This window comes from Ambystoma mexicanum, chromosome 6p, assembly GCF_040938575.1.
Source record: "Ambystoma mexicanum isolate Mex_15411 chromosome 6p, UKY_AmexF1_1, whole genome shotgun sequence".
In the NCBI taxonomy this organism is placed as follows: domain Eukaryota; kingdom Metazoa; phylum Chordata; class Amphibia; order Caudata; family Ambystomatidae; genus Ambystoma; species Ambystoma mexicanum.
Genome location: NC_090935.1, coordinates 1499628804 through 1499644531, shown reverse-complemented (window position 1 = coordinate 1499644531; position 15728 = coordinate 1499628804). Strand labels below are relative to the sequence as shown.

At 41.0% G+C, this 15728-nt stretch overlaps 1 protein-coding gene across 1 annotated transcript in view; it reads right to left on the bottom strand.

Annotated features, from left to right (window-relative positions):
• FRAS1 (Fraser extracellular matrix complex subunit 1) overlaps positions 1 to 15728 on the bottom strand; it is a 1618415-nt gene that overhangs the window by 1322445 nt on the left and 280242 nt on the right. The window contains exon 4 of the mRNA XM_069626341.1: positions 6884 to 6976. Within this exon, the coding sequence (XP_069482442.1) occupies positions 6884 to 6976 (93 nt within the window). The remainder of the gene's footprint in view (positions 1 to 6883; positions 6977 to 15728) is intronic.

The following is a 15728-nucleotide window of genomic DNA, read 5'->3' as shown; positions in this document are numbered from 1 at the left end:
TCCAAAAAAGGTCCTCGGGGTCGCCCATATGGCGGGATTCTTACAGCAATTCAGAATCATAAAGGCTGCCTCATCAAGAAGTTATTGACCACATCGGACACATTTTTAGCAACAGTAATTGAGGATCAAAAGACAGGGGCCGTCCATCCAGTTCTCCTTATAGATGTTTACTATAACCAGGTAAGGGCAAATGTAAAGGAAGTAATACATGAAGTGGACAATTTGTTTGTTGAAGTCTCCCTCAAAGGAGAAAAATCAATTGATTATAATAGTTGGCTTCAACAGTGTTTACCTAGTAATTGAAACGGATGATTTGTACCTCAATTAACGTATGGGCATGACAAATAAAATATATAAGGGAGAACAACACAAAAAATGAGGTATTGCATTTTGTTGGCACACTTTGTGGCAAGGTGGGGCTTCTGTCAGAACAATGCTTTGTTTGGCCAAGGCATCAGGCCCTTACCTACCTGGTTTGGTGTGTCGTAACAATCAACTATTGATTATATGTTTATGGCTAATATTGATGTAGCAAATATTAAATCATTTAAGGTAATAAAAACAGGTAAAAGTGATCATGGCATCCGAACTGCGTCAGTGACACAGTCGTATGTGCAATCTGAGGTGTTGCCTTGAATTGTATAGGGTTGGTAAATAGTACAATAGGTAATAGAGTCTCTAAATTGGGTAGGAATAGCGAGAGAGTCAACAGAGTGTTGGGAAGATGGTGGAGATCTACAGAGGATATTAAGATAGTGCATGTTCATCTGTAGAGTTCGCCAATACACAAGATGCTGAAATCTCAAGCAGAAACGTGGAATCATGGAAGCAGATTTTCCTTGAGAACAAAAAATATGTATATGATAGAGAAATCAGTCTTAAGAAATGTTCACTCAGACTTAATGTTAAACAAGTGAATAAACAGACAGATGATGGGGAGATTAAAACAAGGGTGATTCGTTCTTTCAAATGCGCCATTGAGACGTGGCTCAGAAATTAGAGGCTTCAGAGCTATATCAAAGTGAACCAAGAAGTAATGGAAGGCACTGTTCAATGGAACTCAAGGTCCATCTGGTGGAAACTCCATCACAAACATGAGAATCAGATAACAAAACAAACCTCTATTATTGCGGAACAGGTTTGGGTTGACCATCTCCATACAAAATATTGTGATCCATCAAATAAAGGTAAAGGTAATATTGTTGATAAAGACTCTGTTTGGGACTATAATTTCGATAAAGAAGACATAATGATGTGTATTGATAAATTAACATCATCAGTAGCCTGTGGCACAGATGGTGTACTGAACAGCCCACTGAAAAAGAACTTGTCACTTTGGTCAGACATATTATTCCGTCTATTTACTCAGGTTGTGAAGACAGGGTGTCCACCATAGTCGGGATTCAAACAATTATAATTCCCATCTTTAAAAGTGGGGAAAGAGACAATCCATTGAACTATAGTCCCATCTCATTGATAGATGTCTGTCAGGATTAGCCCGCGACACTACCACTCTCGCACTTCTACACCCCCTGGAAACCCTTCCTTGAGCTTTGCACGTTTACTACCTCGTTTCAGCCATAATCGCCTCAGAACACACACAGCCTTGTTACCATGACGACTGTGGCGTCCTCTCCACAAGCACAATGCTATCGCGTTCTGGAGGGGAGGAGTCAAGCAAGGTCGCGGCAACCCGTTATAACGCTTCCAGGTTGCCGCACTCGCTGCTTCCGATTTCGAATCAAGGCTAGCGTTTTACCCGGCACTTCATTGCTCTTGATCTTAACCCCCCTTGTCCTTCCGTCTTGCCAGTATTAGCCTCCCCTGTGAATGACCTCGGCCTGCTCTACTGACCTACCTTCTTGTCTTCGGATTGCCAAACCTTCATTGCCCGCACGTTGCTGACTCCGGAACGTCTACTGACCTGCCGTTCTCTTCAGTTTGCTAAACCATCACTGCTCACACAGCTGGTCTGCAAGTCAGGAGAATCACCTGTGAAAAGAGAAAGAAAGAAACCTATGCCCTCCTGAACACCTTGGGTCTGGCCATCATACCCTTACTGCCTAGAGCAAACCTGCACTACCCGAACTCCAAAGCGCCCGAATTAGGCACTGTGACTATTGGCGCTCAGGTCGATAGCCGTCCTCATTCCGTCGGGGTAGCATTGGACTAGAGACTGTTGGTTTCCGCCACTGCGTCCTCGTTCCGTCGGGTTTTAGGAATAGGTTGGGTGGTGCACGAGTTCCTCAGTAGTACTTTCCTAATGACCCACAGTGGTAAGTCATATCCATCTTGGTTCATTGCTTCTTCTTGATTTAGTATTCATGTCAGTCTCTCGCGTTCTTTCTTGTACATTGTTCTTGTTCCGATTCTTGGGAAATTGTATTGTTCTGATATAAGCTCTTTCCATTCCACAGTCAACGGTGTCCGAACACTTCAACAATGGATGCAGTGGTCCCATCTTTCGGCTAATTGATTCCTTTGTAGTTTAATTAGAAATACAAAGGGATACATTGGTAGGAAGAACTCTACAGCTACGCTTCTAGTTCTTCTACCAGATTATTGGCTCAGGAACCAGCAGCCTGACAATGTCTCTTCAAAGATTCTAGCAAATAGGGTTTTAAAGGGTGTGACTAGGTGGGCAGACAAGGCTGGGATACTCTTGCCTCTACAGATGGGATATAGAAAAGGTATCAGGACCATTGGCTTCACTTTGCTCTCATGTCTAGCAAAGGCGAGGAATGGTACAGGAAGATAATTTTATGTTACTGTGTTGGACCTTTCCTCTGCGTTTGATAACGTTTGATAGCGTTGATCATACTATTTTATGGGGAAAGTTATCGAAATGGGGAATGAACCGAGGTCTGCTGAACACGTTACAACTTTTGTACTAAGAGAATACTAAGAGAATACTGTTAATGTGAGATTGAACACTGAGGGCGAATTCTCAAGAGGTATTCTTGTGAACAGCGGAGTACGCCAGGCATGCTTTGTAGCACCCACTCTGTTCTATCTGTATATGGCAGACCTGTGGAATGTGACTCATGACTGGAATGGATATCTGCCCAAATTTGGATCTTTGAGAACTAATTGTATAGCATACGTTGATGACCTGCTGTTAGATTTCACACCTGCAGGTCTTCAGCGAGCTTTAAATGGTGTTACTGAATATCTAACTATAAATGAGTTAACTCTAAACACAGCCAAATCTAAGATCTTGAGAATATCGAATAAACAAAAGAAGAAAAGCTATATGTGGTCAATAAACAACATTCGAGTGGTGGATATAAATGCATTTATTTTTCTACGTTTTCTGTTCACAACATAAAAATCTCAACCTATGCAGAAAACTAGACTAGAGGTAAAATTAAGAACATGCACCTCCATGTTGACGCTGGTGAAGAGAAGACTTTGTGCCTATTCCCTAACCCCTCTTATTGAGTTTTACAGATTAAAGGTGTTGCCAATTCTATTGTATGGATTTTGAAGGAAGTGCTTTCCTTACTCAGATCTGTCCCAGTCAGTGTCATCTGACTGGAGTTGGGGGTTCAGTCCTGTTGGTCACGGTATGTATTTGAATTGCTTGTCCCTCTTTTTGAAAATTGTGAAGGGCTCAGAGAGTGGAATTTTAAAACAACTGCTCTATATGAAGAAACATACTTCTACCAGCTTTATACAAAAATGCACTAAGGTGTGTTCAATTTATGACGCCATGGACTTGAATGAAACAATCTCTCAATAGGCCTTGAAAACAGCCATAAAAAAATGTAACAAAATCTGGGACGTAGACGACCTACAGAGAATGTCGAGATATAGAACTGTTGGTTTGTTTTATGCACCATCTACAAAACCTAGACCTTATTTAAGAACCTTTCCGTCTGCAGGCTTTCGAAATTGTTATTTAAAATTTTGACTACCAACTTTGGAGGTTATTGGTCCAATGTTGCAGATACGTAGGGCACTTAGAACCTGTAGACTGTGTAAACAACAGACCATGGAGATACTTTATCACTTGGTTATTGATTATTCAGCACTATTAAAGGACAGCTTTGTGTTTTTTTAACCTCATGTAAATTCAATATCGAATTTCATTGGTAAGAACCTCTGGAAAAGATTAATGTCGAAGTCAACTGACCCGGATTTTAGCACTGGTGAAGTTTTATTATTAATTATGGATGAATTGCTCAATGTTATTAACCAAGCTGTTAAGCTCTTAAGTGAGGTTTTATAGTAGAGGTGTGTTACTTTTAGTAGATTGATGAGGGCAAATATGTGCATTTGTCAGATACTAATGAAATTGAGACTTTTAGACACTTTTTTATGTCTACTTTTGTAACATTGTTGATCACTTTATTAGGTACAATAGTGAGTGTTCTTAATGCTGTGTAGTGTAACATGTTTACTAAAGCAAAAATAAAATAAAAAATATAACAATTTAAAAAGGAAAACAAAAAGGAGAAAGTGTTTAACTATCCCTAGCCAAATAGAAGAATAACAATATTTAAGAAAGACTGTGATTACCATTGTCCAAGGACAGAGGGGGCAATATTAAAACCTCAGTATAACCACCATTGGCAAAACAGCGGCAATACCAAACCAGAACTGTAACCCGCATTGCCAAAGTAAAGAGGGGACAATCTATGAGACATAACAGCATTGCCTAAGCCAAATTAGGTTAATTGAAAGAAAGGGGAAAGACAGCTTTATTGAAGAGAGAAACTTGAATAAAATACATTATCAACAATTCCTAGGTGTGATAGTGAAAGCTCAAAGATAGCAGGGGGATGTAGCCCTCCTTTTGAAGAGTGGAAAGGGGGAGAGGAATATAACCTGCAGTATATGTGGCCAATTAAACAGTGGAACAAACAGCATCAATGGTTGTTGCATACTTATGGAAGATGTTGTGAATCTTATTGTTGTTGAAAGTCAAAGATTTTACTGATGTTTTGAAGATACTAGACATACTCTGTATACACTGCAGAGTATGTGTAGTAGTGTTAGGAGATTTGTCCTGGCAGTAGAGTACACCAGGAAAGGGATTGTTAGTTGTAGTCCTGGCAGTAGGCATTGACGTGCTCTATTGTGGTGAAAGGTTGTGGTGGAAAGAAAGTGGCAAAGCCACCAATATGTTTGATGAACTGTGGTAAAACCATCCTGACGAAAACATGATTATATATAAAGAAGACTTTTTGTAGCAGTTGACTTTCTCAGGAAGAGAGAAATCCTATTAAAATATTCATTGGAAGAATGATGAACTTTGGTTGATTCTAATACAGTCACAACACCAAGTGAGACCCTTCAGAAGTGAAGAAACTTTGTGTTGGAAACATAACTTGGCTATTGGGAAAAACCTTTTGATGTGGAACTTGACTATTGGAGTTAACTTTATTCATTGGAACTTTCATTTGGAAGTTCTGCTTTAATTCTGGGGAAGGGGGTCCTACCCTGGTTACAAGAGTATTTGGTTCTAACTATTATTTTGTAAAGTTTTAACAGCCATAAGAATACCTGAAATATTCTTGTTATATGTATAAGTGTGTGGGTCAGATAGCCTTCTGTAATAGAGTGTTTTCCTTTAGTCTTAGTTTCATAGGCAGGGAAACCCACGTTGGGTTAGGCAAAGCGAGGCATTTTGAAAATCCTGTATCAAGTTGATAGCCTCACATTTTTGACACCTCCCATACCCCGGTGCGTACATTAGCTCAACACATACACTCTTCTGTGTCACATCTCTATAGAAGATAGTCCATATATAATGAATGTACACTTATGCATAATACAAGCATTTAGCCCTGACCCCATCCCTCCATCTACCTTTCGCGCTTTTCCTCCCTCTCACATCACCCTTTCTCATGCTATTCTTCCCAGCAGACTATTGTCCTGTGACCGAAAGCGGGGGCAGAATACGAATTCGACAAGGATTGGGCACTTTAAAACACTACCGTTTCTATTTGGTGCAGTACAAAAGCACAGTAATAGAACTTTCGGTTGGTAGTGGAATCTAGCTATGCTGCTGATAACCTTGAATACATCTGGGCCATTATGTATATTTTCTGTTCATGGTTTTGTCACAGCAAAGGGGGCCAGGATTGAGTGCACTATTTTTAACAGTAGACAGAGAGTTGGTAATAAAATTATTAAAATGGGTGCAGCATATCACCCTGCTTGGAAGATGTGAGCAGCTCTCTGACGCCAACACCATATGTGAATACTGAAAGTATGCCATTAAAGCAGACCACCAAGAGTTAGCTGCATGTACACTGTAAGAAATGTTTCCTTTGACTGCAACATTCTGATTCAAGTAGTAAATTAAATCAGGATAGAATGGGCTCATCAGCAGAGAACCACAGTTCTGTGTATCCAACAAGAAAAGTTTTCAAATACCTCAATCAATCTAAACCGATAATACCAATGGCGTGATCTTGTCATTATCATTCATCAGGTATGAAATGGGGTATTGGAAGGGGAAGGGAACAGAATTCCATGGAGGGCTTCAAGTCTGCTCACTTTAAGTAGAAGGGATAACACTTTAACACCCAGAAATCCAACATTGTGTCAGAAAAGAAAAGCCTTGTTCAGCCTTGTTCAGAAACAAACACAAATTAATCCAATGCAAAGCAATCGTAAAAAAATTAAACTGAGGATACAGGATTGAAGGCTAACATAAGAGATGGGCGGAATGTCTTCGGCCTCACTTTTTCTATCACCCTGGCACAGTTTCTGCTTTTGAAAGTTGTTGGCAGAAGGCTCTTTCTTGTCTTTAGAAGAAAGATGTAGGGGTAACATTGCAGTTATGGAGATTCAATATCTAGTCATACTGATGATTCCACTTATCGTCATACTGGTAGAAAACATGGTGCAAGTACATATTTAAAATACGTACCCCGTGGAGTTTTCCTTCATGTTGGCAAGCGCCCCGCGTTCTCGTGGCACATTCTGGGCAGCATTTGTTGATAGCTAATTGGAGAACTTCACCCTGTGAGGTAGAAGCATTTCAGAGTTAGGTGTAATCTGTTAAGTGTGTTGCTACCATTACTCACAGTTCTAGAAGGTAGAGAAGAAAGGGAGACAGCAGTTATAGGACTATTCAGGGCAAGGGCTATACAGCTCTAGGACTATTACACCAGGGCGATTTCCTGAAATGATATCTCTGCATTTGTTATCTAGGACAAGTCAAAACCAGAGCTCTAAAGCTCCAGACCCCTGGGCAGTAAAGGCATTTGTCTGAGAAGGTAACAGGAGGATGGAAAGCATTCAAAACCTTAGCATCCTGAATTGAATTATTTTAGGTCTATAAAATTGAGCCTCATCAACAAAAAATATGAAAGAAATTACTTAGAGTAAGAGTAGTTCCCCAAGTTCTCTTTATGAATTTGTGATTTTCCATAATGTGATAAAGATCTATCTCTTAAACATTCTTAGAAAAAGTACACAAACAACGAACGACCCTCTCCCCATATCCAAGCACCCAAACGTTTGAGCTTAGAGTCGTGCCTTTTTCCTATTATCGTGCCTTTTCCCTATTATCTGTTGTTGCACCTATATTTTTCGGTTTTCCTGCTTGGAAAAATAGGACAGCAACATTGTTCTATTTTTCAAAGCAAAAAAGCCTACAGTGCCTAGCATAGGGTGATGCTTCTGTGGTTCCAGAGAGAGCATTACTTGTGAGCCAGACTACCATTACTTCATATAAAAATCGTTCTTCCTCCTTTATAAGGGGCGCTATGTGAATCCACAGAACAAACATCGTTAGTCAAAGAGAAAATGGAGCCATATGACATTGCTTTCTATTCGGCAAGGTTCTGGGGCAAGGGTTCACCAAACTGAGATCTTGTCAAGAATACATGTCAGAATAATAATATAAATACTGGTCTGCAGACTTGCGACCTAGACTCCTTGCCACACGGCAAGGAGTTTAGGTCGCACCTCTGCAGACACTCCATGCAAATGTAATGCCACATCCCGCAGTCAGACCACATTGCGGAGTGTGTACTGTTGAACAAAGTCCAAAATCTGCTCACAAAAATTAGAGTCTAGGTTTCTATCACTATGTTGTCTCCAAATCAAGTAAGTACAGAGTTCGGAATTATTAAGATTTAATGAGCATAATCTAAGACCGGCTCCTAAGTATAAAGCATCATCCGGTAGGCAGGGGCTACCCCTTGGGAACCAGAAGCTATTCCATAGTGTGGCAAATCTAGCGTCCACATGAGATTCAAAGTAACTTTTTGTCCATTATTTATGGTTCATTATGCATTAAATGGCTTCTAAAACCTGTCCAAATGGTTCTTTATAGGCATTCCCAAACACATACACAATTAACATCTCATAGGTATGTTTGTATGGCACCAGTTGGTCTTAAGAGGCACAACTAGCTGTTGTGAGCTGTTGGTGTCATGTTAACAATGCTCTCACAGGTTTGAAGCAGGAGCTAAATAGCACCCACCTCCTAGCAAGTTCTGAGCCTGATGATGGCCATTTTAGCAAGTAGTCGTTGAGCTACTAGGGGAAAGGCAGCTAAGGTTTCTTGTGATAGATGCAGTAGTGCTGTGGTTGTAACGTATGGCACAGCTTAGACAGCAGAGCCAAACGCTTAGTTCACAGTTCAACCTTGTTAAAGGAATAATATGTAGAGGCCCCTTTCTGACACCTCTGCAATTGTCATCCTGAGCAATGGTATGTTCTCTTCAGAATAATGAATGCTGGTAAGTATCAGTTGGATATTCTGGGTACGCTAAAATGTGTGGTTCATCCCAAGAAAGATGGCACACTGCTGTAGCATAAGTCAAAGTTTTGTATGTGTACAGTGAAATAAGGGTGTATGGTTATAGCTAGTCCAAATGTAAAACCAACTTAATGCACCGAGGATGACCCCGAAGGTTTGTAAATGGGGTTGTTGGAAAACCAATTAATGAATTGTGGATGAGGTCTAAGAGTATGTGGTTGCAATCAGCAAGAAGACCATGCATACGCAGAATGATGGACCCACGCAGTAGTGGTTCCCTCAGAATAATGGACCCTGAGAAGAATGTTTGACACAGAAAAGAAATGTCTGAAGGACTAATGAACCATGGAGAGAACCTGTTCAATGTACTGGCCATAGGGAGACTGTCACAGGCAACCCCAAATCCTTTATGTGCTGGGTATATTGTTATTGGTTACAGTATTTTGAGAATACTGGAGTGTGTCTCTTTCCATCGGCCCCATACCCAAAACGAATTGCAGGCCAACACAGACGTTTCAATGAAGAAGCAAGTCGTACTATTGCAGAAAAAAAGGGGTTTGATGTAAAATCATCCCGTTTCATGCTCAGACTGACCTCTATAAGAAATCATTAAAGACTTGCTGTTCCCATTGCTAGATGAAAATAAAAATGCAATGTTAAACTTTCACTTCATGTTGCAGTTCAGCAGTTGGCTCCAAAGTCGCTTTACCCAGGTCAGAATTTGAGTTAAAATGTAGGCCTTTACTTCCTTAGTTCAGAGGTACTGTTATTCTTCTTGCTTCACGTTACGAAAGAGGACGCTGAACTGCTGGCCTGCTCTAGTTGAGGGCCATATGTAATTCCGTGGGATTTTGAATGAAGAGAAGATATGATTACTGGAGGTGCATTGCAAATGAAGCATATAATCATGTATTACCAGGTGTTTTGTCTGAATTTGTGGTAGAGGGCCTGTGCGACTTCATTAATCCAAGATGGCTGCCGCTACAATTATGAATCTGAATTTGATTTCCCAGTGATCCCATCAAATATTTTCTATTGTCTTGGGAGGATGGCTCAGGGGCAACGTGCTCGCCTTGGAAGCAAGAGCAACACAGTTTCGCGCCTAGAAACCTCTGGGTATTAAGCGCATTATAAATAACCGCATTATAAATAACCTATCATATCATATGTACCTTATTTGTTCACCATAAAAACTGAATAAAGTACCTTAAACAAATTTGATATATTTTATTGTTCAGAAGCTTCTGTTCACAGTTGGTTTTTCATAATTTCTAATATTTTGTTACTTCTATTTTGTTACAGGTTCTGGTAATTAGCAAGGACATTTTGAATTTGTTTTAAGAGTAGTTGAAGCGTGAAATTTGATTCTATCTTCCAGTAAAATAATTTTTTTCAAAATGTCAATACCTCCAGATATCGGAAGTCATTTAAAAGTAGAGCTTCCACCATCAGCCAAAATAAGAAAACGGATAACTGACTTTTCCTTGTGTATTTTGTTTCAACAAAGAAAGAAATCTCCCATGGTTAATCCAAAATGTTATGATGTCACAATTAGTCACCAGGGTAAATATGGAGGTTAACAACTCACCAGAGATGCGGAAAAAAGGATACAGGATGACACTGATGCTCCCTATGTTCTGTCCTCTGAACTTTTAGTAGTAAAAATACCTATCTCACTAGCTGATATTTGAACAAAGGCTAGAGAAGTGAATCAATGGAAAGGGCACGGAATAAAGAAATTACAGGAAATCACCAGGCTGTGAACTATTCAGTATTTGCTCCAACTGAACACTGATACAGTAATCCCCTGAAAAATACTAGACTAACCTGAGACTAACAACTCCAGACATCTGGGTAGATTTGGATACACCTTTCTTCTCAGCAAGAAGTACGAGGAAGTCCAATTTGGTCCGAGGTTTAAGGAAGAAAATAAAACAAACCAACGAGGAAGGGAATGTGTTAGTTAGGGGCTAGCACCCGAATGGCACGAGGTGCGCACTAGAGTCGGGTTGGTGCACGTAAACTCCTCTGGTTAGCGTCCAATAATATCCTGTGCACATATCTTTAATGATGGAGTTAAGTACCTGAATGAAGAACAGGTATGAATAAAGTTACTCAAATGGTGGGTCCTTAATGTGTAGATGAAACAACCAAAAACTGGAACATTTCTTAGTTCACATGTTGCTCTGTGTGCAGTAGTAAACACCAGAACAGAACCCATACAGCTGAACATCTATGCAGCAACACGTTAAGTATTGAAATCACGGCCGTGATAATAGTTTTGCCCTTGCCGTGGTCTGAAACAAAATAGCAACAAGCCTGCAGTGAAGACTGAAGTGGGGAGGCTGAGTACGCAAACGGTCCGTTAGAAGGACCAAGAGGTACCGTGTAGACAAAAGTCATGGGCAGAGACGGAAGCAATCCATTGAGCAAGCCAAAGTTAGGTACCGAGGAAACAGGTGGCCGTGGGAGGAGACAGAAGAAATCCGTTGAGCAGGCCGAAGTCGAGTACTGAGGAAACTGAATGCCGTGGGGGAGACGGAAGCTGGAATGGTACCAAGGACGTCCACGGGATACAAAGTAGCAAGGATGAAGTAGTTCAAAGTAGTAGAACAAACTGACAGAGCTTTGGGAGCAAACGCTAATCAGAAGCACCGAACAGCTGTCTAAGCAAGTTTAAATAATGTCTGAAGACGACGTAACCTAATCACGAGACGCTGTTCTCCTCGTCACGTGATAGTTTAAAGCAACAATGTCCGAACGCAATGTACGGCGTACCTGAAACCCACGTCGTCTCCATGGGAATCTCCCCATGAGTTTCCAACTTGAATCGAATGGTCTGGCTGCCGTTCTAGGAGCAAACTAAGCTGCCTATGTGCACCACGCAGAAAGGTGTGGAAACGGAGGAAGGAGCAGATGCAAGCATGACATATGAAAAGGTTTTAGAGTGTATTAAGAAGTGAGCGGAGTGGAACAATAACGAATACTTGAACATAAGTCTAGGATTAGGCAACTTAACACCTAAAGAACTGAAAAATGAAAAAACAGCAGTGTACTCCTAAGGCAAACATGAATTGATCCAAAAGATTGTATGGAGACCAGTTATGTGAGCTAAAGCCGTCCATCTCCAGCCATGAAGAAAAAGAAGAAGTAGAACAAACCTACGGTACAAGATCATAAATACCTATGTACGACAGATATAAATGGTTCTTTTACAATAAAGAAGGAAAAAGAAGAAATCATTTATATTTGATAGCAACTGATTCAGCAGGCATCAATTTGAAGAGAGCAGTAGAACGGTCTAACAATGACACATTAAAAATTGGTATTAGCGATAGTACAGATCATGGAGAACCTCATGCAAGGGAAATTGCATATCACAAGCTATGTTGGAAGACACATAGTGAATGTCTTAAGATGCAAGCCTACACCAAGTGGAAAGATGCTGCCAAATTCACTATCATACGAAGCAACACATTTTGAATTTGTATCTTCAATCAGTGATTTCTCCTTGAAGGCAACATAACAATGACGAGAATTGAAAGGTTTTACAGGAAATTGCAGATAACAATGGTTTAGAAGAAGGACAGATTAAAACAAATCAAACGTTTCATAGAAGAGCTTGAATGTATTAGCATTATTATGAGTGATCCCAAAAGGGTAAATGAACCACACTTAGGGCCTAATTCACAGAAGTGTTTTATAATGGTGCAATCCCATAGGAAAACGCTCCATGAATCGCGCCCATAATCTTTTCTATCCATTACCACGATGTTAACCCCCCCCCTTGTCTGCTTTAGATTATATACAAATAGCAGAAATGCACCAGGATGTACCAGGATGTTACGAGAAACTGAAAACTAACTCTACTAAGGACATTATGATGCAAGCAGGTGATCTGGTTGGTAAATGGGCGAGGGCATGTTTGCTCACGGATGATGATAAATGTTACCTTACAGGTGAGAATCCTAGACTACAGACAATATACTTTTTGCCAAAAGTGCACAAAACATGTGATACAATACCAGAAGCAAGACTAATAGTGAGCGGAATGAGATGGATAACTGAAAAATATTCAAATTATAAAGATGCTATTATATCCAAGGAAGTGCCTAAATTGCCTGCTTACTTAAGAGATACAATGCATCTATAATAGTTAATCGAAGGATTTGGGGTGGGCTGAGGATTTCTGCTTTGTAACATTGAACATTAAGGCGTTGTACATGTCCATAGAACATCAGTTAACACAATAAACTATACTTACGCTACTAGATCTGCTTCATATTTATTACACATCGTAATGCTAAAAGAAATGCTCGATTTCACATTGAGCAACAATGTGTTCTTGTTTAACAATAGTATGTATAAACAAACCAGAGGTGTGGCGATGGTGGCACATTATGCACCCTCCTTGGCCAGCCTCTTCATGGGGTACTTCGAGAATGTGCATAGGTACTCAGACAATTAATTTACATCACGTATCAAACTATGGGTTGGATTCATCGATTATGTTTTTGTAATATGGCAAGTAAATCAATCTGGGCTAAAGGATTTTGTACAATATTTGAACGAGAATGATTTTGGCATTCAATTTACCAGCACTATCCACCCTATACAGATAGATTTTCTTGATGTATATTTGTATGTAAAAGGAGAAATTATGTCAAAGACCTTTAGAAAACCCACAGAGGTCAACTCTGTCCAAATAGCCACCAGCTGCCACAAATCCAGTGTCATTAAGAATATACCGACTGGGGAATACATACAGGCACACAGGAACTGCAGAGAAATGAAAGAATTTGAGAATGAATTGTTGACACCAGGTTTAGACAGCGGGCTATACTAAGGAGGTACTGATACATGCAAGAAAGAAAGTTTGGGTATGAAAAGGTGAGATTTACTCAAACTAAAAGAACAAGGCATTATGCAAAACTGTGCCGATGATTACACAATATTCTGTTGAGAGTTCAAAGTTATATAATATATTCCGCAAACATTGGAGCATGTTGGCCCTTGATCCTGATTTACAAGATTACATAAAGGATGGACCAACCCTTGTGTATACCAGAGCTCCAACATTAAGAAATGTGTTGCGCCCATCATTCCTTAAATCAACAGAAACGTCTAAAACATAGTTACACCAAACCTTATGTGGATTCTACAAATTTGGCACATGTAATAGGTGCCAACATACCAAGGAATGTAAGAGTTTCAAGATTAACATCACTGATTTTATAAATTGCCGAACTACATTTGTAGTTTATGGCATAGTATGCAGATTAGTGTACATTGGGAGCACGATCTGTGAACTCCGGTTAAGGATTAGAGAGCACCTGAATTCATTGTGCAATGATGATCCGAAGTTACCATTCTATGATGACAAGACAGGAGGCTCGCATTATGCTATACTTTCTTCATTGCTACCATATCAGATTTTCAACATATAATTTTAAAACAGAACATTTATGCTTTTTTTCCATACTTTTGAAAAAAGTCCAAATCTGAGAGGTTTAAAGTTTCTCACAAAAAAGTGTTCACACCTGGAAGTACAAGCCCCATGGTGCCCTGGGGCCTGGTAGTCCTGACCTCTCCCCCTCCACCTATCCGAGTCTGGGCTAGTGCATAAGAACCCATTCCACTAGGTCCCTTACTCTTTCTTTTTGCTGCCGTTACGAGATAAGTACCTGCATTTTCGTTTGACACGTTTCTGCATGTAAATGTTAATGTAGTTAGAGAATGGGTCAGTTGAAGATTGCCGCGCGAGCATTACAGCAGTAAGTGCGATTATATAAAAAAAAAAAAAAAATTTCAGTCAATGATTTTACGTCAGTGTTGGTGCGCGTTCGCACCGACAAATGCTGAGGTGCCGCGGCAGGCGTTGGAGCAATCCCTTTGAGGTAGGGAATTCGATCCATTGTGTTAAGCTTGTGGGAGGAGCTGGGGCAGCGAGCGAACGCGCCCGCCTCAAGCAGCCAGCCCCGCTCCTATATGCGCAACAGATACGCTGGGAACACGGCGGTCAATAAGACCCAGGGGAGTGGTAAACTCTAGGCTTCCCAGTATCCCCTGGGAGTTTCTCTGTTGTTCGCGCGCATTGATTTGAATGTGAACGCCAAGCAGAGAAAAGTTGGAGCCTCCAAACACATAACTAAAAAAAACAAAAAAAGATGATAACAGCAGCACTGTGAATTGAGTGGTGATTATATATGAGGGGAGGCTGATTAGAAGCATACAGCCCCAGCTGAGCGTATTCAGAGCCTGCCTGCTGAAGTTAGCAGGTCAACACAGCCATCCTCACTGCTGACTGCCCTGAAGTTGGTTCTGCCAACACAAGAAACATGGCACACTATAAGAGCCCAAGGGAGACTCCATCCACTACACCAGAGTGGAGTGAGGAGGAGTGGGAGGAGGACCCGACTCAGCAAGACACAGATTTATCCCTGAGTTTCAAGAGAGTGCTGGGAGACTCGCTTTCACAAGCAGTCTTACAGGGAGCACAGCTTATTGCGCAGTGGCTGGAGACGGAGACGATCATGGAAAAGCAGCAAGAGCAGCTAGCAGCTAGAAAAAGACGGGCAGAGAGCCCTGGAGAGGGGACGTCAGCCAGACACCCTGCAGAAGGGGTTGAACCAAAGGTGCGGAAGGTGGCTTGGAAGAGCAAGAACTCTTTGACCCCACTGAGCACTCTGGAAAGGGAGGGTATTGCTCCCCAAGCACTAAGCGACCCTGTCGCTAGGCTAAAAAGAGCCTTCCTGGAGAAAAAGAAGGAATGCCAGGACAGACCCCCTGCCCCATGGGTGAATAATTCAGGGGATCATGATGAGGGCTATTCGCCCGATGATTAAGGAGGGGAAGAAGAAGAAGAAGCCTTTCACCGTACCGAAGAGGGTGTCGACCCTCAAGACGTGAACAGCACCACAGATATGTTTGACCCAGAAGCCATTAGACACCCGAAGTCCTCAGAGTGGGTGCCATCGCCCAGAGTAGTGGCGTACATGGCCCA